The sequence below is a fragment of the Oxyura jamaicensis genome, chromosome 3 (genome assembly GCF_011077185.1).
Source record: "Oxyura jamaicensis isolate SHBP4307 breed ruddy duck chromosome 3, BPBGC_Ojam_1.0, whole genome shotgun sequence".
NCBI lineage: Eukaryota > Metazoa > Chordata > Aves > Anseriformes > Anatidae > Oxyura > Oxyura jamaicensis.
The window spans coordinates 92,765,974-92,789,944 of record NC_048895.1 but is presented as its reverse complement, the minus strand read 5'-3'; the positions used below and the strand labels follow the sequence as shown (position 1 = coordinate 92,789,944).

The 23,971-nt window shown below is 38.1% G+C and overlaps 1 protein-coding gene across 12 annotated transcripts in view; it reads right to left on the bottom strand.

The window, feature by feature from the left end:
* Window positions 1-23,971, bottom strand: part of DST (dystonin) — a 296,284-nt gene that overhangs the window by 46,700 nt on the left and 225,613 nt on the right. For 10 of the 12 annotated variants that reach the window (XM_035322484.1, XM_035322491.1, XM_035322490.1 and 7 more), the window contains 13 exons: window positions 20,410-20,571; window positions 19,122-19,292; window positions 17,685-17,851; window positions 15,567-15,726; window positions 14,989-15,315; window positions 14,730-14,814; window positions 13,374-13,615; window positions 12,189-12,395; window positions 8,385-8,504; window positions 8,105-8,212; window positions 6,156-6,374; window positions 2,946-3,149; window positions 96-327 (listed from right to left, as the gene is read on the bottom strand). In XM_035322484.1, the coding sequence (XP_035178375.1) occupies window positions 96-327; window positions 2,946-3,149; window positions 6,156-6,374; window positions 8,105-8,212; window positions 8,385-8,504; window positions 12,189-12,395; window positions 13,374-13,615; window positions 14,730-14,814; window positions 14,989-15,315; window positions 15,567-15,726; window positions 17,685-17,851; window positions 19,122-19,292; window positions 20,410-20,571 (2,404 nt within the window). The remainder of the gene's footprint in view (window positions 1-95; window positions 328-2,945; window positions 3,150-6,155; window positions 6,375-8,104; window positions 8,213-8,384; window positions 8,505-12,188; window positions 12,396-13,373; window positions 13,616-14,729; window positions 14,815-14,988; window positions 15,316-15,566; window positions 15,727-17,684; window positions 17,852-19,121; window positions 19,293-20,409; window positions 20,572-23,971) is intronic. The other 2 variants (XM_035322495.1, XM_035322489.1) reach the window with 1 other exon arrangement.

Genomic DNA, 23,971 nt, shown 5'->3' with positions numbered 1-23,971 from the left:
GAACACAATCCCCAAATTAGTGATCATCAGAACTGAAGAGCTTTATGTGATGCAGCTTGCATTTCCAGTACAGGAACCTTTCCTCAGTCTACTACCTTTAGCAGATATATCCTTGTCTGCTCCTTCTGAGCGAGCAATCATTTCCTCCCCTCGCTGTTTAAGCGTCTCATAGACCGGCTGAAGTTTTTCCAGATCCATTGACACATTCTTATTTTCACTAATTTGCTCTTTAATCTTCTCAACCTCTGCTGAGATTGAAGGCGGCTGCCTCAGACGTTCAACTATGCGTTTCAGACTCTCAAGAGTTGGATCTATCTTGTCATGAAACTGGGAGGGTGGTGAAGAACAGAAGGAAGGGACAGAAGAAAAACATTTGAAAAACTGCATCTGAAAATCCTCTTGGAACAAGGTGCTTTAAAATTGACATATTTAATATCTCTAGTTATATATGTGCAACTTGCGATACCCCTTGGTGGTTCTCCCCTTCTTTTAATATCTAAATTAAAAACATGACCTTGCAAAATGGTACTTCCTCTCAGATTTAAGAGACTCTGAATTCCAGTATGGAGTCTGGGTTTAGTTCTGAGACACTCCATCTGAAAATGCTTTACACATGGCAGCATCTACATCTTATTTTGGAGAGTCATGGCTTTCTCATTTCATCATTTTAGAAATATATTCACCTTAATATTAAATACATGTATTTTCATATCAGGACCAACATATCTCATATAACCACTGATTAAAATTTGATATTTAAGGTCATTCAATAAGACATTTGCCTGGTGCCCAGGTGGTGCTCATTAGTGAAGCAAATGTGCATTTCTTTCTGCAACTAAAAGCACACAACAGCATGTACTGCCTTCACCCACATTTGACTCAGAGCCCAGGTGCCCAGAAACTCAGCTACATCTTAGTTAATTAGCATGGTTCATCCATACAGGTCCAAAGTTAAGTTCTAATAATATTAAAGACTCAGACTAATGCTACCTCTTTTCACCCGAAGTGTGAATATCACATAAGCTCTCAAAACGCAGTAATACGTAAAGGTAAGAAGATTTCTTCAAGATTTCTGTAAAATTGATCGTGGCAACAAAACCTTAGAGAAGTGATTCAACCTGAAATTAAATTGGCAATATCCAGGTCTAATTCTAGGGCCCACATATTGCATTTTTAACTGTCAGTGTACTCAGTGGGCCTCACTTTACTCTTCAGTGACTGAGACAAGGTGTTTTAGAACTTAAAAGGAAAAAAGGGAAGTCATTATAACCTCTCATTCTGGCTCCATAAGTCGCATGCTGCCTTTGATACATAAGGCAATTTAACATAATTTGAAACCTGAAGATTTAACTAATTATTCTTCCAGGACTGTCTAGACAAACACTGACATATCCACCACGCTATAGAGCATGGTGATACATATTTACATATTTAATAAAAAAGAGATTATATAAAATTACATTCTGGACATTCCAATGTTTTGCTTTCTCATCTGCGGATACATTTATGTACATGAAATACTTTGAGGTTAATTCTATAAGCAATTAAGTGTTTTTTCAACATCTGATTATATTCTAGCTGTTACCAAAAAATGCATTTTTATTCTTGCTTTCTGTACCTAGCCTTCTGCACTTCTCTGTACTTAAGCTCTTCGTGTTAACGTCTGTCACATACAAAGCAATAGACCGAATACTAAAGAAACATCTTGGTTTTCAAACGTGCAGCTGCAAATAGGGGGAAGACTGAGCATGTATGATAAAGAAAAACACTGAATCTACATAATCAGGCTTCTTTCAGAGGTGTAAATAAGAAGGTTGTTTGGAACGACTGAAAGTACAATATAATGATGTCTATAACCAGGCTGAAAATAAGATGACATCTGATGTCACCTTTTCCCCTTATCTTCTTAGATTTTGTCTATAGAGGTTAGGAATACAGTGTTAAGTACCATGACCGATGAAGACAATTATTTAGAATGCAGACTTAGAATTAGAATGAGAACCTTAAGGTCTGTTTCTTGATTTAATATTTTAGACCTGAGCAGAAATAGAGCACTTAATTTCCAGCCAACAAAATTAGAGGGGAACTTATCCTAAAAACAGCAGTACAGAACACAGTAATTCTATGCAGATTTTTGTGTTCATGTACACAGTTCGATGAGTTTTTTTTTCCCCCCTGAATTTGTTGTCAAATAAAATTAATTCAGTTAGGATATACCAACAATTAATCTAGTATCTAGTAGTCTCTAGGATCTGACACCTAACAATACTCTATCAAGGTTCATTCCACAGCAATGAACCTAAGATACACAGCTGTCAGGGACTTGATCTGAATTTTCTGCTTACAGTGACATTTTGTGAAGTCTAACTTTGCACACAACACTTTTATGTAACAGTTCAGGCATATATTACATTAAGTTCCTGTTGGGTCTACAATAAAGAGCAAATGCTATTACCACTGAAGTACCCCCTAGTTCCATCGGTAAAAGACGGTAACTAAAGCTGCCAAGTCCTAGATATAGCTTTCTGTAAGCTAAGTGATTAATAGTGACATCAATATCAACTAACAAAGCATCAGCTAGTAACAGACCAGTAAGAAGAAGAAACAGAATAAACTAAAAATCCACACTTCTAGGCTAAATGTTCCTTTTTAAAAAAAAAAAAAAAAAAAAAAAAAAAAAACACCACCAACAAAAACCTTTGAAATTGAGAAGCTGGAACATTTTCAGCTGCAACAGAATCATCATAACAGTGACCAATATATAAAATTATAACCCCTCAAAAAAAATCAGTGCCATGAGCAGTGATATGAACATTCACAGGCCATTCAGTTGAAAAATCCAGAAAAAACAGCAGTTTAGTCTTGGTATATACATATAAGATGATAATGTCTGTATATCTTTCCACTTGAATGAATCCAATTATACTTTAAACTTAAACTGATACCTGGGTACACTGAGAAATGGCTTCATCCAGCGCCAAAGCTCGCTTTTTGACATCTTCCTTAATTTTACTGTAAAGGGTGTCAGCTGCCACATATTTCTCTTGGATAGAAAAACCTTCTCCTGGGCTCAGCTCCAGCAATTGAGGCCCGGTTTTGTTCATCTTATCTATATGAGGCTTGTGTTCAGCAATCAGCTCACGCAGTTGCTATAACAAACGAAACAACTTATCAGTTTCTTATGCTTACACCACCACGTTACAGCTGTCCGCACTTCCAACACATCCAGCTGGCAAGAAATTCCAAACAAATACCCGTCATCTTAATGTAAAGCACAAATAGCATCAAATAAAGTTAATGACTGCTCTGCCAGCGATGGCGCCCTTTCCAACACCGAGCTAGCCAGCCATGAAACATCACAATTAAAGATGCACTGGCAAGGCCCAGCAGGGCATATCCCTCCTCCGGTTGGGCTGTCATTACGTGTAGAATGCAAGGTGCCAGCTAAGCACATGATGCTGGCAACAGACACTCCTCGTCGTTTTTAGAAGCTATAATGACAGAAATGGCAACCATATTCCAAACATTTGCGTAACACCACTATGCTTATACATTTTCATGTTGTTATTCGCTACTTATCACAAAGACTTCCATTGAAGAGCGTCAGAGAAAGAGGTATTGACATTACAAGAATATTAATGCAAATTTTCCTTGACTTAAGAACAGGAAACTAGCATGAAGAGAGGGTCAACGAAACCAGTGAAAAGGACAGAGGACAATGAAGGTAGATCAGCAGAGAACAGACAACCAGGTCTCCCCTCTGGCCACCAGACCACTCTGTCTTCCCAACAATGCTGTTACTTAGAGGACACAAAGTTTAACAAGAAATTAATATGTGCATTACATTTGATCTCATCTACCTATTCACTCTCATCATCCACCACCAAAATAAGTCAAAGCTGCAGAAAACTGGGTAGAGACTGGTGGATCTGAAAGGTCACAAGGTAACCAACCGTTCTGTCTTCTGACTTGACTATGTATTTTGGTTTTGTTTACTTGCACCCATAGATGTGACAAAAGGGAAAGATTTGGGGAGGAGCAGCCCAACCTTTCCCTCCGGCTTTATTTATTTGCTTCGTTCATCCTTTCCTTTTCAGAAAAATCCCTCTGTCTGTTGAGGCACTGTCCCTCTCAGTGCTGTGAACTCCACTGATTTCTAGTCTAAAGCCACTGTGCAGGAACACGAGAGGCTGGAGCAGGCACATGCTCTGCTCCTCCTAGCTTAGGGTTTGTTTAAATTAATGAAGACACAGAAAAGGGCTTGTATCAGTCTCAGTGTAAATAAATCCTCTTCTCTTCAACTGAGGTCCTTCCCTTAAAAAGGAATCCTGTTACTGGCTTGCTTCCTTGCTCCTCCCTAGAAGAGGAGAGGTTGGGAAGATTGAACAGACATTGACCATGACAAACCACTGTCTCCTGATGAAGAAATAGCAATGAAAATACAAAAGAAAAAAAAAAAAAATTGTCTCCAGATACTTACTGAGAAGGGCATTCTACTTGTATGCCTTGAACCAAGAAAAATACTGCTTAGCACAAAAGAGGAAAACGCTAAACCAAGAATAGTTTGAAAGTTTTTAGTAAATCATCTTATGCATTTTCTTTTTGTGCACAAATAGATCCCCAGAGTCCCCATTTCTAGGTGCAAACCTAGATGCTGATACTTTCCCTCTGCCAAAAGCTAAATTCAAACCAATTAACTGCATGATAATATAAATATAAGTGAATACATATGAAATATAAGGGAATATAGAAAAATATTAGTATCAGAACTTTTTTTTTTTAAGTATTACCACAAATGATCTGGTCTTTGCCATGATCTACAATTGGGTAAACAATTCCAGTAAACAAGCATTTCAGATCAGATTACGTGTTAAAATTGCCAGACATTAATCTTCTTCTTAAACAAATCTCTGCTAATGGCATAGCCCAGGGAAAATGCAAAAATACAAGCCCAGATGAAGGGCCTCTCAAGCAAGCAGAATGATTAAAGTAGATGGGGACCAAACCTATAAGTAAAGCAGCATGATTTGGTTCATGGTGACTAATCATGATAGTTTGTAAAGCTCCTATTACATACCTAGTCTTTGCAGAGAATGTTTGTTCTTTGTGGACACAAACGAGTGAACCCCGTGTTTAGCAGTGTATCAAAGTGGCACATTTTCATTCACTGGTCTCAGAGTAAACAGGAATTTGAAGCCAGGCTTCACCCTATCTACCCTGAATCACTTAATGAAACAGCTAAAATTAAAAAACCCCACAAGTAGTCACTCTATGCTCTGAAAGGAGAGCCAGGTACTTCCAGTAGGAATGTGGGCTTTGCATGTGCTAAAATCTGCAGGCTTTTAATACTGGTGGGATAAACCTGATGCCACGTAATACTAGTAGCCAGCTCTGAAGCCTATGAATTTTTATCCCAGCTGATTGATTATTCCTCTGTGTAAGACAGCCCATATGGAGGCCAGCCTACAACAACATTCCCTCTGTTTTGCGATGTTATGTTAAACAATTATTTCTTTTAATTATTACATAACAAGCATACTTTATGTGAGAAATGGTTATGGGGTTGGCTGGACCCAGAGCACTGAATTCTTGGGCATGGAATTATCAGTCTTTAGTTCCCAGGATATCAACAAAATAAATGCCATTTATATATATATATTAGGTCAATATACATGCTTACTTGTGTACAGATTGTACACACAGACAGCATTTCAGTTTCAGCAGGCTGACAACAGGTACTCTAGTTCTTTCTGTAGTCTCCTCTTACCTTTTTTTGGTACTTACTTCATCATCCAATTTCCGTTCTTTCTGTTTATGGGTTTGGTTCTAATAGTGCTTACTTTTAAATACATTTCTAAGCTATTAGCTTTTGTATGCTCAGATCTGTCACTATAATGGCATTTTTTCCCCTTTAGACCTCTTCTATGGTTATACGTTGTTTGCTGCCTTTCCTAGATAATCTTGCTTGTGTGCAGAGTTTGGGAAACAGTAGAGGCATTTACTATTATTGTTTTAAATAACTTTCTTCAATAGAAGTATAACTGTCTGGGTTTTAAGTACTCACTAGAGTACTCCACAGTTCTCTAAGCAGAAAACAACTTAGCTTTTCACACTTTGTTTTTGTTTTGTGTTTTTTTAAACAGCAAAATTCTTACCCGATGCTCTTCTTGCTGTTGCTTTAAAGTTTCATATTCAAGGGCTGGTGCAGGAAGCTGAGAGATGATCATTTCTGTTTCAGTTAACCATGGCCAAAGCTCTTCATAAGTCTCCCAGAACTGATTAACCAGAGACTGAGCCCGTTCCAGCTGAAGGTTTCTCTCAGAGTTCATTTGACAGACTGTATCATATTTCTGTAACAGGCTTTCCAGTTTTTTCTGTAAAATAATATTAACAAAAAAAATAGCAATGTCTGTCTTCCCACATGTCTATTACCCTGATTTCTAACCAGTCTTTGATAATTATAGCACCAAACAGCAGCAAACCAAATCTTAGTTTTGATTGTGTTTCTACAGTACCAGAGTGTTTAGAGGAAAGAATCAGTATCGTGGGAGATCTGAATTTGGCAGGGTGCTTTCAAATTAATTAAAATACATTTAACAATGTCTGATATTTACAAACAACACCATTCGCAGGACTTCCATTTAAGCTGCGGATTATTTGACTGCATGTTGTAGCCCCAATTCCTTACAGAAGGCACCCATCTTCAGCAGCACTTGGCAGAAGCTAAGTTTTCCACAGCGTTTCTGAATCAAGGCATCATGAACAGTGCACAAAAATCTCATTTTTGAAAATCTGACAAGAGAATAGGGTATGCTGTCCTGCTTGTAGCTTACAAACTTTCCACAGAAACCACATTATTTTCCAGGTTATCATAAGTTAATTAATGAGGATGTGTTGTCATTAATAATATGATGGAACTACAGAGTTTAAACATTACAAACCAACTCTGTTTGGGGATATGATAACAGAAGTATCAACTAGCTACACATTCTTCCTGTGGAGGACTGCCCATGTTATCATTTCCATGAAATATAACATGCAGCAATGCATGTAAATACTAGCCTTGGAGAAACTAAACATATAAATAAGCCATTGACTGTGAAGCAAAAAATACTTTTTGGCAGAACAAACTATCGTTTCATTTGTTATGTCTTGCAAGTAAATCATGTATAGAGATGCTATCCAAAGGACAAAACAGCCTAACACACAGATGCACAGTATTTTTGACTAATGCATATATCCAATAGAGGCCCACCTAAAATTGCTCTCCCTTATGACTATATTTTAATATAGCCTGAACAGCTCATCTATTTTAAATTCACTTAAGAGCAAATCAAATTTATTCGGAGATGCTGCAGCAGAGCACAATTAGTGAAGTACTGCTGGTCACTGGAAGGATCCAATTCACGTAACATATCCAGGCACATCATTCACATAACATATCCACAACTTAACACAAAAAAATAAATCTATTATAAAATGCCAGTAGGAAAGATCTGCATGTGTGTATGCATGTGTATAGATATGTTTACATGTCCTGTCAGCCCCCAACCTCAGGCGCTGTGTGTATATACAAACAAATGCAGAGAACGCCTTTCACTGGCTGTGTTAGTCAACAGGATGGAATATTCTTTGCAAACAAGAAGAAGGCTCACACTGAAATCATCAGAAATGAAACTAAAGACTTACACTGAGGTGCCAGCCATTGAATGGGGCACAAAAATACACACGCCCAGCCAGAGCTTCGCAGACCCAAGAGAAGCGAGGCAGATAAACAGCCAGATTCCACACGCATCACCCCAGCTGACTAATAACTACTCACCCAATCATCTCATTGGCTAAAATACTATTTACCACGCCAGAGACAAATGGGGCTACAAAGTAGTGTCAGGCAATGAAGTAAATACACAGTGCTTGCTCTTTGAACATCTTGAAGGAAGAATAGAGATACATGACAGCATTTCTTCTAGTGTTACAAACCTCAAACTAGAAGTAGATGTAATGAATGCTTTTTCATCAGTTTTTCAAAGGATACATAATAGGAATTTTCCTACTTATATATTGTCTTCACATCCACTGTAGCTGCAAACTTATGGAACTTTACCTTTATGTTCTGTTTCTCTTCTTCAGTGCATGTGTTCATTATCTTATCCCCAGATTTAACAAGTTCATCTATAGTATCCTTGTGTCGCAAAATCTCCATGGTAAAAGCCTTGAAACACAATAAGAACTGGTCAGCAATAAAGAATAAGAGTACATGGAGCAAAAACTATTTTTGAAGTGCATTATGATGGACAGAAAATTAAATCAGGCTAGTACATTTTCTAGATGGAGAGCGTGCTGGCCAATAATTAACGTGACAGTTGGAAATGCATTTCTTTTACCTTTTGAACTTGTAGCTGAGCTGTGGTCTGGTCTTGCTCAAGCCTAATATCACCCAGAGACATCAGTTTCTTTTCTGTTTCTCCAAGCCAGGCGAGTTCAGCATCAGCTGCTTGATCAAACTAAATGAGGGAGACATGAATTAGTTCGGTGATTCTATATATGTGAAATTAGAATGACTGTTTCAAAAAATTTTACGGAGATTAAAAAGCATACTTTTGAATTGGTAGAAAGATAGCGTTTCACCTTCCATATGAGTTTTCTATATAAATTAAATACAAAGCCCAAAATGGTTCTGAGGGATTGTAATAAAATCAGCTTAATTCATAAGCATGACAAAGCAATGGAAGTGTATTTTTCCAAAGCCCACAGCTCTCTTAACAGACACATGAAAATTAAAAGGGTTATGATTTCATAATTTTAACTGAATTGTTTCTTTTTATTCAACTTTATTCAGCTTTTTCTATATTTATTATTACTAGTCCCCTTTGTAATTACCCTAAGAAATAGCTGTTTGATGGTATCTTTTTAATCTTAAAAGCTGCTTTGATATTAAATGATTAAAGTGAAACAATCACAAGTCAACTAAGTCAATGAAAAAAAACCGCTGAATTCAGAGAAGACGGGATTTCATCTAACTCTAGACCATGGATTAAATCTGAAAATACTTTGGGGCATTTGGGTGTAGCCAGTCCTTTCACTGAAAGATTAACTTCCGAATCCTGTTAGTCAACACTTCAATGTTTCAAAAATCACCTTGAAGCACTATGGTAATTAGAGGATTTAGAGGATCTTTTTCTTACTAATTTGGAAAAGAGATCCTGAAAAAGAAGTACCTGGGGATCTAATTCTGCTGAAAAGTAAAAATTTACTGAGAAAATTTATAAAAATCATGTATTAGATCTTATATTCATTTTTATAGGCACCCATCTTAGCACATACACATTGTAGTACTCAAGAGAGGAAGCTCTGAGCTTCAGCCACATTATGCAGGACGGTCAGATACACAGAACAGTCATCACAGAAACTACTAAGAACTAACTACTTTTTTTTTCTAAAACGCTGATCCCTGCTGCAATTAGATGAAGATTAATATGGCTCTGAGTTATTCCAAAAGTCTGTTAGGACATTTTAGGTCAGAACTTGTTACTTGTGTTGTTGACTACCACACTTTGTTCAGAAGTCTTTCTGACCACACTCAGTCCCTCTTGTCTTTTAAATCTGATGGTCTGTGCATTTTTGGCTATAGAACCATGACAGCGTTGCTCCTGGAACAGAGCTGGAGTTTGCTTTAGCCACTAAATCACTCTTGTCTTAGTGGTTAATTATGAGTCACGCAAAAACAAAAGAAACGGTTCTGAGATTTCTTTCTTTATGAGTCAATCTTTTTCAGCCTTATTTAATCCATTTGTTACATTAAAGAGAGCACAAACATTCTTTTTCGCCATATGTCATTTCTCATTTAAAGTAAAAGAAAGTAAGTTTTGTCCTAAATATTGTGACTTCCCACTAGAAAGGTATGTTCCGAAACAATTAGCACTGTAAACATTAGCACAAAGCACATGCACCAATGGTGTTTAAACCCTGACTTTCGAAACTGCATTTCACAACCAAGCTCTTTGGAAGCTCATCTATTTATGACCCAACTAAAGGAAATGAACGTGATGTCAAAGGTGTTAGGGGTACAAACTAACTGCAGTGTGATTTGCTGAGATCAAAGATTGATGGGCATGTCAGTAATATTTATCAAATATTGAATGGAAATAATAAAATCAAGGCATGGCACTGAAACATCCAGATTCCATAGAAGTGAGGAAGGACTGGACTCTAAACTCCATCTGATGATGGTACAGGATTTCAAATCTGCAATGTGCATATATAAATAACATTACGGAACAAAAAGTGCAAAATTGGTGCTCTCTGCATCCAAAATTCGGAGAGATTTTTTTTCATTATGCCTGGCAGAGTTATTTTTGAGCCATGACTTCACTTACGTCACTATACAATCATCTAGTTCACCCCTACCCAGTTAATCAACCGTAGTTCATTGTGGTACTTATTCTTCTAACCAGGAAAGCCTGACTTGTGAGTATGGTAGCATTGTGATTTGCTCTCTGAATGTTTTGTAAAGCATTCTTTGTGGCTGTTATTGAGTAAAAAACAAGTCAACTGCAGAATATGACCTTCTGTTTCCTTGCAGCACCCTTTGCGCTGGCGTAAGATACTGACCAGTACCTTCAGTATTGAGAAATTAGGATGAAAACATGCAGCAGGATTTCTCTCTTAAATAATTCTATCCATTTGGGAGAATTTGCATTAGTTTATTAAGCTTTCAAGCCTCTGCTTACAACATGAAACATTATGCTTAGCTGTTCATATAGCTTCCTGCGTTTGTCACCTTAGCCCAGTAACGTCTATCAGAAAAACCACTCTAGTTCCTCTGAACCCTCACATTCTTGGTGGCTTTGTCCTCCACCCAGAAATTTTTAACAGCACAGGTACTGAAGTAGCTGCAGGGTAAGCTTACAAAGCATCAGCTTCTCCAAAAATATTTTTTATTATGCATGGTCTATATTTGAGCAAAATGGAATGCAGCTTGTCCTTCACTGGAAACACGTTAAGCCACTTGGGATATAGTACATGGGAGTATACCGGGGTGGTATGAGTTGGGCTGAAGTGGAGGTTAGGGGATGCAGTAGTAGGGTGCGAGATGCCCTCACAACACCAGCTAGTGGAGCAGCAGCTCTGGACCTTTCCATGTCTGTTTCTGAATCGGCTGAACTGGTGCTAGGGGATGCAACGCACTCACACAATTTGGTAAGGTTGAAGGAGAGCCAACATCCACTCTTCTATCTCACCTCATTACTCACCAGAAAACCACCCTTCATTTTTGAGGGTATAGTTTAATGAGATGAGATAATATTCATAGCATACCCCTTAGAAAGTTAAGCATGAGGTTATTTTTAACCTCGATAATAAGGAGATCTGAGTTACTGCCAGCATCTTTCAGTTGGCTTTCAACAAACTTTGGAAGTGTCACACATGCTTTCTCCTTGTCCCATTATAACCATTTACAGGAACTATTAGGAGAGAGAAAAATCTCCAGATATTTTTATGCCTGAACTGTAGGCAGACCCTGGGAAATTGTGTCTCCACAATGCTTTTATAAGCACGGAGCTTAAATATGGGACTATTTAGTGATGAAATTAGAGTGGCAGTTCTCAAAGTGTACCATATAAACACATCTGTGTGTGTTTAGAAACGTTCATATAATTAATAACTCAATTTTTGTGTCCCAAGAAGAAAAGTGTTGTGGATATGAGTAAAATCAATTATTTAAATTCTCCTATGCAGCTTGGTATAAGATGATCCAGCTTTTAATTGTCAAAAGTACTGAGGAGCTAGACAGTCAAATGATGCTTGAAGGTATGGCAACATTAGCGATCTCAGTGTTGCATCCAGGAAGATTTGCTGGGGAACTGGACTATATTTTCCTTAACACAACCTGATCTGTGAAAGATATGAGCCATTCACTTCTTACTCAAGCAAACTCCCACTTAAGAAGCCACAGGATAGTTAGAGCAGTATTAGCTACAGGACTGAGGTTTGTGTCAACAAAAGTCAGATGATCACACCAGCATACATTCTGGCATGCATACCTTTACAGCGGAGTCACATTCCATTCAAACAGGCCTTTTGCTGCTCGAGCACAACGAATGTTTGGCAATGCTATTAAAGGACATCTTTTGTTCAGGTACACGTTGCCAGAGACAATTTATTATGGCCCAAAACCCAGTTTTCAGTACCTGCTGGGATCTCAGGATGGCAGCGTCAATCTCCTCCACCTTCTGCAAGATTGTGTCACTCACTAATCTGTATCGCTCGTTGTCCTCTGTTATCATCTTGTCGAGCCCCTCTCTGGCCCTCCATGGCACCAGCTCCAGGAAGGCACTGCCGACTTCATTCAGGGTGTCCACTAAAGCTTTGTTGTTCTTTGCTTCTTTTTTCAGCTCCTGAAAAAGGCCATTTAAAGTAAATGTGCCAGCACATGAGCTGAACACACACACAGCTTGCACATGGTTTTTATTCTCTCAACTACCGTGTTGAGAACTGAAATGTGTTCCAGGCACACCAAAGGGATAAATTAGCACAATTATTTTCAGCTCAGTTTTATGAGCTTTTTGATACTTGTCAGTTGTTTGACAGAAAAGTGAGTGATGCTTGAAAGTTTCTATAGAATAATCCTAAAAACATTTCTCCAGTCAATGTGATACTCTGAAATTCTCTGGAATTTATTAGAGTTGTTACTACTTAATGAAGCAACCCAATAAAATAAAACTAACACATATTCTTTGCACCCTGAAACTCCATAAAGAACTAAATCACCACCAAAAGCAGGAAATGAAGCAAAATATGATGAATTCAAGTGATTCCTGAAATGAGCAATGACTGGATTACGTTCCAGTCAAATCATCATACAATCCTTCAGGAACAACATTTTCCTTTATAGGAAACTGATTCATTTATTTTCTTTATATAAATATATATATCAGAAATCTAATGGATTTTTTTTAGCTTTTTTTCTCTCAAAACTATCCAAACTACATTAAAAAAAAAACTTATTGATAAACAAAAATAGTAATATATTTAAATGCTGTCTTTTTTAATACTTTTTAGGATTTTATCCATGTCATAACTAAAGAACTAAAATAACTTTGTTTGACAATTTAGGAGTTTTCCCAGGATTAGGTAGCTGCTCGAACAAAAAGGAAATGTTGTGCTTCTGTGCTAAAAATAAATCTCAGCCCAGTTTCGTAAGTGATTATAACAGATGACTCTGGAAAGTGAGTTCAATTCTTAACTACTACATTTAGTCAGATGATCTGATGCCAAATTAGTTATTCACAAAACAACTTCCTGCCAAACAGAAGTTAACACAAAACGTAGTTGAATCATTCGGCAATAAATAATTCACAGGTTCTAAAACCTACTTTTTGTCTTTCTTGTGCTTGGCTTAATTCTTCACCCTTTGGTATTTGAGTTTCATATGACAGTAACTCCACTTCCACTTTATCGAGCCATTTGCAGAGCTCCTCATGGGTTGAGTGTAGTTGACCTGCAAGCTGCAGAGCCTGCTCTAAGGTCTTGGACACGTCAGAGCTCAATTTTGTAATGTCTTTGTACCTCGCTTTAATGCCTTCCAGTTTATCTTGAATTATTACAACTTCATCACCTAAAATATCAGAAGGATGTTATTTCATGTGAACACCAATCCTTAAAGGAAAAAAAAAATAACACCCAAACATCAACCCACACCTATTACAGCGATCTCAATAATTTAATTTATAGAACTACCCAAACAAGGTGACAGGGCAAATCCTCACCTCTTGTAAATTATTCTACTTCACTAAAAGTCTACAGAGCTACAAAGTTTACCTCAATTCAGGATCTAACCTTCTGTGGTTTTTTGCTTTACTAAAGTTTCAGAAAGTAAGGAATGTAACCCAAAATTTAATGCAGATGTTCTTTAGAAAATCAGAATACTTCTTATAAAGCCCCCTCTCAAACAAACAAACAAACAAACAAACAAAAAAACAGATTATAAAAGTCACTGAAAATACTAAGAAAAAAATTCAACCGAATATTAACTACAATAATAATTTTATATCATTCTTTAACAAGTACACTCTTTACCATCTGATCAAAACAAGGCTAAAATAAAAGCAACCTCCTGAAATGTATTAGTATATATTCAGTTTTCATTACAGAATATGCATAATGTTTAAGTGTGGAATAGAAAAATGATTCCCCTCCTTCAGCTGTGTCTTACAGAGTTCAAGAACTATAAAAGTACTGGAAAATCTGGACAGATGTTGATCTACAGAACAGACACGTTGTGTACAACTGGAATGCAACTTTTCCCACAATATTAGCTCCAATGGTCAAAGCTTTCCTGTTGCAGTAAAAGGTAGTCTAATATCTCATTCATCTGTGAATGGCTCCAGGGAATTGACTGTGTCCACTGCCAAACAGCCCTCCGTTCTGAGTAATGCTCATAACTTCCTATTAGGAATGGAATGCAGGTTCACTAAAATAATTTTCCACTAAAAATAATATGGAATTCAAGGGCCAAATTCCCTACAAGCATAAATGGGCTTTTGCTCACATACATGTGGTCCAAAACATAAGCTACCTTGACCTCAAACCTTTATTAAAATAGACAACTGCAACCACTTTAAGCAGCAAGTATGGACTAATATTTACAAGTTTGACTTTAATCTTCTCATAAGCACTTTCAAGTACAAGAAAAAAAGCCTGGTGAATTGTAATTTTCTAAAAGCTCTCACCTGTTGTTTGCTTGAGAAGCTCTAAGCCATTTTGTATAGCCAAATCAACATTTTGTTTTCTAAGAAGAATCTCCTCCTGAAGATCCTAAGAGGAAATGTAATTTGTGTAAGCATGGACATAATAAACGACAGTACTTTTATTTGGAGTAAGCATGTTTCCATTTTAAATAAAATATATTAATGAAAAATAAGTAAAACATGGATATGTAAATCATATACAAAACCAAATTAAATAATAAATGAACAGAAAACAAAATACCAGTAGTTCAGAGTGTTGTTTCTCAATCAATTCTGCGTTGCAATCTTGGACTGACAATTTGCTCAGTTTATCATGGACTTCATTCAGCCAGTTCATCAATTCAACTTCATCCTCCCCAAAAATTTGAGCATTGCAGTAGGCTTGCTGGAGAAGTTCAGACCTGCTGTTGCTCTTCTCTTGAATCTCAATGTATCGGGCCTGGGAAGAATCTAGCTTTTCCTGCACCATATCTTTATCTTCCCTGGAGCTCATAGTCTTTAGAGACTGACCAATACTAATGGCCTGATGTAAACTCTTATTGTGAGCTAGAACATCATCTTCTAGAGCCTATATATTTTTTAAATAATGAAGAATAATGGAAAAGAAAATGAGAAAAACATAAAAGAAACGTAAGTGGAACTAAATAAGAACTGAATAAAAAAGGACATATTGCCAACATAAACATACAAAACTCAAAGTACAGAAAAAAATCAGCATGGTACAACAACGGTACACCACAACAGCTTTCCCATTTGTGCTGTACTTTACAGATGAGTTTAGAAAGAATGGCACAAGCACATCTGTGGTTTGTATCTTACTTTATGCTGAGCAATCTGCTGTTGCAGTTTGGAGGCCTGCGTTCCAATGGGTTCAGCATTTGCAAGCCTCTTCTCTGTGGCGGTCAGCCACTCCACCAGTGGCTCCAGAGCTTCATGAAACTGCTGTGCTACCACTGAGATGCCTTCCAGCTGACGGTTCCTACAAACAAGGTGATTTTTTTGTGTGAGGATGTATATATTAGATAATTTTAAAAAAAGACCCTTGAATCTTGAATCTTTGGAAACAAAAACCACAATTCTGTCTTATTGCAGGAACTACAATATGAAATAGAAATATATGAAAATGAAATAGAAATTTATCCACAACTTCCAATAAAAAAGCAAGGTGAACTAAACCAAAACAAAACCTACTTCCAAAGCTGTTTGAAGTTCTTATAGCTGGTAGGTAAGTTTTATAAGTAAAAGGATTAGTGCTGTATTCATATACTTTTTTTCTAGCACTCCATTCAGCAAAGTATTGTTTGATACCCAATTAAGGTAGTTCTCAACTTCTAGCTGTCTTTAAGCATTAAGTTACATCCCCCTATTACAAGTTTTAAACTTACTCAAAGGCTTTATTGAACCAGAACACATTATCATGCTTACTCAGCATTGTACAATACCTCTTAACATTTGTTCAGTGATGTGAGCAGAACTACTTGGCTCTACTCTGTATCTCTTGTTCTGGATAAAAGCTACCAATGAAACTAATGAGACAATGTTAATAAAGCACAGAGACATGACCTCCAAAATAATAATAAAACAGTATCTAAAACATTTCTGTTCCAGATTATTACATTTCAGAGAAGATTCTTGATTACAGGAATAGTCTTCTCTACTACCACTGGTGAAGAAATCTCCCTCAAGCACGCTTTTAAGAGAGATTTTTCCTACATGAAAAACATCACAATATTGTCTTTCAACAGGGGATCTTATTCCAGGTAAAAGCTATGCTTACACATGCTTCCCAAGGCTTATAAACAACGGAGACCCGACAGACCTGGCACAGTTAGCTATAGAATGCTCACAGAAATACTCTACTTAGTTTTCAAAATCATTGTCGGATCTCCTTTTCATTTCGAGAGACCAGCCAAAGAAAAATAGAGACAAGCTCAAACTAATACATAGCTTGGAAAAAACTGCAATTTGCTTTTTAATTAAATATCAGCAGACTGGGAGAAGAATATTAAATTAAACATGACATTACCCAGCTAATGAGTCAGATACTTTCAATGATTTTTTTTTTTTTAAAAAAAAAGGAAATAATTGTCTATTAGTGGCTGACTCTACTAATTAAATAACTGCATTATTAGTATGAGGCAACTAAAGAGGCTCAGAGTAAAGGAACTACAGAGGCTACCAGAAGGAGTAGAAGACAACATAGGTGAGTTTAGTGTTCATTACTTGACATGTATTTTATACATAGACAAATCATAAAATATCTAAGTGTCTGTATATGTGGATATTGTGTCTTTTTTTTTTCATTGGAACTTGAATTGGACTGCAATCTCTTTAGGAGTGTTTCTGCATTGCTAGAATGTATCTGCATACCTCAATGGTCCTTTTTTTATTGTGAACTAAGGCAGTTCAGCACCCTGTGTAAGTACATCAAAAACTGACAGCATGAGGGTTACTAAATGCTACAAACTGACAACATAAATGCCATCAAACAGCAAAAGAGAGGAAGAGCTGCGTGCCCCCTCTTTGTAGCAGCATGTCAGGATTTTTAAGTTTTGAGGTAACATCATTTATAAGCGTCAAGTATGTACTTGATTTTATGTAAAATAGATGTGTTTTTTTAATCAAGAAACTTTAATTTAAATGAACCAACAGAGATAAAATGTTCACAGGATACATATGCAGTCAATCCTAGCAGATTGTCACACCTTAGGCTAAAAAGCTAAACATTCGTTAAAAGCTTTTGCTCTGTTCAAGGCATCTCTCTCCACTTTTTCTTCAGAGGACCTATTATATCAACATTGAGACACAATAATGTAACGTACTAACAAGAATGATAGTAGTTAAAAAGATTTCACATTAGAGTTCCACTTGCTGCTTCTAACCATCTATCACGTGCTATGTCTATATTTTTCATTGCTATGAAAGAAGTTCAAATACCTTGTTTCAGCTTTACTAAGCAATGCATCCCATCGACTGTCCAGGAAGCTCAGCTGTTTCAAGATTTTCACTTTATCAGCAGGTTCTGCTGACTCTGCAATTTTCTCCCCTTCACGCTTGATTACCTCAACAGTAGGCTTGCGGTCATCCAGCAACCTCTGGAGAAGCTAGAGAGAGACAGCGATCAGACCACAGGTTATTAAGGAACATTTTAATATCACAAGTGTAAAAACAGAAGGAGCTGGACTTCTTGAAAACCTCTTACAGAAAAAAAAAATCAATGCTGTTTTGATGGAAGTGTGATGCTACATTGTGATGGTGTGAATAATGCTAATCAAAAAAGAGAGACGCTCCCCTCCTCCCCACCCCCAGACAGATGCTCATTTTATTCTCTGAAACATTTTGAGACAAAGAGCAGATTCTCCAAACCCAAAAGGCCGCCTTGGTTTCTGTGGGGTGATAACATGTGGCAACACTAAAGAGCGAGCATACGGGGGAAAAAGTTCCATCTAACACCACTGAGGGAAAACATGCTATCTGAAGTGTTTGATGCATTTTGAAATTTTGTGAGAAAGCTGCTTGCTCTTCTAGATCTGGCAAAACAAAGGTAATTCTCATAGATATAGATAGGTGAACAGATATAAAGAAAAATAATTCTATAATCTATTCATCACTTGCTTGACATATAATGCAATTCATTGATCTAGTCTAATAAATTATTTTCTTCCTCAAGAATAAATTGCACTTCTGCCTCATATCCTCTGTGCCACTTCTCTACCCATTCTCTAGTACCTTTGGTAACATGACCATTCTCTCCTCTGCAGGGATCCCAAAATGACAACCTGTTTTGGCCACAGCTTTACGTTAAGTATCTGCATGGGAGCTGGCCACACATGCATGGACCATGTTTCATGAGCTACGGTGTGCTTCTTTTTTTCTGTGACCATTCTGAAAATTCACAGAAGGTGATAACACTGCTAGCGTTTTTATATTAGCCCAGGCATTCCCCAAGAGCACTCCGAATAATTACCAACAATGATCAGATCACAACAGGATCAAGATCCAGGTATTTATGTCTATAGCCTGCAATGTTACCTTGGAGTTATTACAGTGAAAACGTTGTATGTTTTATTTCCTGCTTTCGAAATTGTCAAATACTGGATTCTACATTGTCTCTTTTTCCAGTGGACCTTTAACATTTCTTTCCAGAGGGTGTTAATTATTCTAACTAGAGCTCAGATTGCAGTATCATACACTGTCCTATGATCCCAGAAGATGAGCCCTTCTCCCAGCCCTGGGCAGACCCTGGAGTACCAAATGGATTGCTGTCTTAACCACCTCAGTGCACCTGAAAAAAATTCATGCTTTGACAAAGACTGGGAATTTATTCTCATTGCTCCAGTGAAAAGAGAGATACTCTGAACGGATTTTACTTACTTTCTGTTCTTGTATCTGGGCCTTCACAACTTTGAATTCGGCAGATGGTGGCTTCTGGTTAGCCACAAGTTCTTCTGTATCAATGAGCCAGCTAAGCAGAGATTCAAGGGCATCCTGAAATCTCCCACAGTGAAGGAGAGCTTCCTGCAATTGTGCAGCACGCTGGGCAACCTGACAAAAAATAGAACATCTGATTGTACTCACTTTTTTTCTTACTTCTGTGAAACAAGCAGCCAAAATTTGCTCAACACCTGGCAATATCATTAACTTGTGCTCTCATTTTCATAGCTATTTGTAGCAGCACTATGGCACTGCGTACCATTAATCTCTACAGTCATCCAATGAAGAGAGGTTGACTCTCAGTACACTAGACTGCTCTAGTAGTCCATTACAAGAGATGCTCCTGTTTTATATAGCTACAGTATTATGAAGTACACTGACAGGATGTTTGTGTTTCAGATGGTCTTTATTTTCCTTATAAAAAGACTGAGCCAGGCACCCAAAGCAGAAGTTAAGGGGCAATAAGCCCTTCAAAGGAAAGAAGAAATAGGAAAGGAGAGGACAAATAGGTGAATTGCAAGTGTCTGTGGTCCTGCCACATCACCCCTTCAGGAAGACAGAGAGCAGAGGAAACCAAATGCAGTTTCCACTTCTCACCCTTGCCATTTTCAACAGCAGATAGTTCAGGAAGAGAAGTCTTCAAAGCATTGGAAAAAAAAGAAAATCTCCAGCAAGTTTTCCAAAGCAGGGGTACCTTCCAGTGGATCAGGCAACCCTTAAGGTACTACAAATGACTTGTGCCACTAGTCACACAAGCTGGGCTGCATCAACGCTGCACTCCACAGGTATGACCAGTGCACACAAATACAACAGAGCGAAAAAGCGTGTGAACCAAGACTGAAGAGGAACTACTCAAAAGCAGCTATCTACAAATGACATTGCTGCTTTTCCCATGTATGCATCACAACTCCTGCTCTTTCACTGGGTTACCAAACTTCTCTGCTTTGCTTAAGCAGAAAGGAACACACGGCCCTGAAGGAATCCTTCCTCAATGAAAAACCATGATGGACCTACGGAACGTTTGACAAAGCCTTATAAAGGACAGCAATACCTCTGGCTACAAGCGATATAAATCTTATCCTTAGAATTACTGCTGAAGGTATTGCGTAAAGCAACACAATTCATAGTCTTACTGAATATTTAATTTCCTGTATTTGGAAAGATGTCAGTAAGTAAGTAATCAAAATATAGGACACGACAAAAGCAGAATAGTATACAAAATAATAACCTTCTTATTAAGAGTCTTCCACCGGGTGTTAACATCTTCAAGGTCATGTTCAAGGTTCTCTGTGTTGGTACTTTTGGCAGCGCTTTGAATAAGGCCTTGGCCCAACCAATTTACCTCCTGTTGCTTAACTTGCAGGGGTTCAATTTCTTCTTTCTGGAATACCTGCAGTTGGAAAAACGAGACACAAGTGAAACATTATGACTGCTAACATAAAACACATCCAGTGCTTACATCACATTATGCAACCAAAAATCGCTGAATTTGCTGAGTTGGTATCTAAAAGAAAGGAAACCATTCCTCACCAGCACCCTCCTAAAAAAATCAATAAATCTAAATATAACTGATTTAATCTAAACAGAATAAGCGTAATACACCATTGAGGTAAAATGATGTTCATTTCCATGAGTAGTAGGAAGGAAAGGGAGACAGAATCAAGGAAAACAACTGAAGACAAGGAATGCATCTATCTGTTTAATTATCTGTCTATAAACTCTACCAAAACATGGTGCAGAAGGACCATAAATTGTCCTTAAATAAACAAACAAACACCAAGACAGACTATTGGGCATTTTTTTCCAAATTAGGACAAAGACAAAACTTTCAAGTTAAAGAAGCAGTGAAGGGAGAATGATTTCAAGGCAGGTTTTATGAGAAGATAAAGGTAAAAAGTGAGGAGGCAGTACAGATGCTGCTGAAACAGTATTACAGAGGACACCCATGAGAATTGTTTTTAATTCTGAGATACTCCTGCAAATTGCCAGGGCTTTGACCGTACCCAAAGAGCAATTTGAACAGTTTTCTGTTTGCTTTATTTTACTCTCTCAGGTATTTAAGGCTTTTCAGAGTCAGATTATTACCATTAGCAACAGCAATGTAAATCTCTACTTGTATTCAACTGAATGAGGCTGAGCTGACACCAGTGTCAATGAGATCAGAAAATGGCCTGAAGCCCCTGAATTAATTACACAGGCCAGTGAAAAATAACCAATGAATAAACAATGCTAAAGAATGCTCAACTTTTGACCCTAAATCCTTCTATTTCTATAGCAGCATTCAGTAACAGTTTTGGTGTACATTTAGAGCATTCAAAGCAACCTTTCTCAGCATCCTGAAAAGCAGAAATCACTTCAAACATACCAATGACTCCTCTTTTACACCAAACACAGTGTGGCAAGTGTTTTCTTTTAAAGAGGCAGCCCCCAGGTGGCTGAGCACACTTCCAGGAGCTTGACAAGTCAATCTAGAAGCTAGAGCAAATATACGGAGCGCGAGGGGTAAAAGCAATTTAGCATCCCTAAGAATTTTGCTACTATGGACCAAAAAAAAAAAAGAAAATTGTGGTTCCACAAAAACTCACAGAGCACAACCAGCTGGCTGCTTCCAGAAAAGGGAAAATGCTCGTCTTTTTCTTCACTTTAGGGTAGGGAGGAGCAGAATAATCTTTTTACACAGAATCAATAACAAATTATTCTTTTACGTCCCATAAAGCCTCATCTTTTGAAAGCAATGCCCTGCCACAGAGAGGACTGATCTCCATAATCTGCCCTTTACAAACACAAGCGTTCTTTGCAAGGAGAAGCTTAAAATAAATTACAATTATTGCTGAGGCCAACGTTTACCAGAACAACTTAGCAACAAAGTTTGAAGTATCTCAGATTTCAACCAGAGTGGGAAGAAAAAAAAATTACAGACCTGACAAAACACCCTTTACTTATTACCAAGCTTCAGTTTTTACTTTCTTACCTCACCCACCACTCACAAAACATTGTGAGACCCGGTGCTTGTAAAACACTACCATGCCGTCAGATCGACTTTCTGGCACGCAAATGCAAAAGAAGGCTTTCAGAACATGCGGTGAGCCTTTAATCTACATGCCTTGCAAACCACAACAATCTGATACTGCTGCGTATACCTTTATGAGTAAGGCGGCTCAGCCTGAATAAATGGGCTGTAGCTGCCCTTGAATGGCATTGCCTTTAACCACAGCCTGTGTAAAAACTGAATACGAACATCAGCGCGCGGTGGAGGCTCTCCAAATCAAGGGTAACAGACACCATCTGGACAATAAATAACCATACACCCAACAGCTGGAAGTAATCAGCCCTGTCAGCAATTGCCCCTCGTGCATTTTCGGAGCTGACCATCTCACCTATTTTGGACGTCTTGGGTGCGCTACGCCAATGACACTGACTGCTACATCTGCTGAATTAATAAAATGTAAAACGTTTGCAACGACAGCCAAACTTAAAGACTTCTGTAAACAACTATGTTTAAGGTTGCATTACAACTATTTCACAAATAGATTTTTTTTAATTACCTTATTAGACAACAGGCCATTGCAGACTGCATCCAAGGTTTCTTGGATGCCTGTAGTCCAGATATTGCCTCTACTTCTCCCTGGGATAGCTTTTGGACAGTTTACAGTGCTATCTAATTCAAGCTGTTGAACAGAAAATGCCATTTCACTTGAGCCTGTATGTGCTGTACTTGATTCCTCTGGATCAGATAAAACCTCGTATTTTGCTAAATCCACATCACCAGTATTTACAGCACCATTTGTATAATAAACAGCTAACTGAGGAGGTACATCATCCACATAATCCCTCTCCACTGTTTTGACTCGCGTTTTATTCTTTTCATGAACTTCATATGCATTTTCCACTTTGTTTTGGTTGAGGGAAACACTTAGTCCATCACCTTGAAGAGGATCTCCATGTGTCATAGTTTTCTCTTTGCAACTTTGTAAGTAAGAATATTTCTCCCCCATCTCTTCCTGATCACTCTCACATTTGTGTGGACTGCTTTGTTTTACTTTTCCAGAGGGCAAAATGTCACATGAAGTCAATCTGCAGCTTTCTTTGACAGGGACACTGCTGCTTGCAAGCACTGGGGCTTGCTGCTCTCTGCAAAGAGCAGGGAAAAACGGTCCGAGCTGACCGACTGCCTGGATTTCTTCTGCAGAAGATAAACTCTGTATTTGGGTTTGCTCCCCTGCTAGGAGTGCATCTTGTTTCTCTTCCCTTTCTGTTGGAGGGCTGCACAAACCAGAATCATCCTCTTCTGAAGTAAGTGAATTCGTACCCCATTTGCATTTGCCTGATTTAGCTGTATCTGACGTATCAGCCATTTCATTAAATGAGCATTCACTCTTATTCGTGTAATCTGAAAAGTTGGGTGGAACAAACATCCTCCACGAACGCCGATGCTCCTTCTTTTCAGTGTGAGACTTGGCTTTGGGCAATCCCCCTGTTCGAATTATGTCGCTGTTCAGCTTGAGAGCGTCGAAGATCATTTTTTCATCCAACTTGTTAGCTTCGCGACTTCTGAGCTCAAAAACACTGGAAGACGTCAGGGCGCCGTTGGAGCACAGAGTGCTGATATCCAGCGTCCTGTGACTGTAGGGCAAGGTCCGGTCCGTGAAGTGCCTCGAGGAGAGGCTGCCCTTGGAGCCCGAATCGATCTGCTCATTGAGCCGCACGGTGTCGTAGATGGACCTCTGGGGAACGTAACAGTCTTCGATGTTCAGATCTTCATCTTCCTCCCCTTTGCCTACACACGGAGG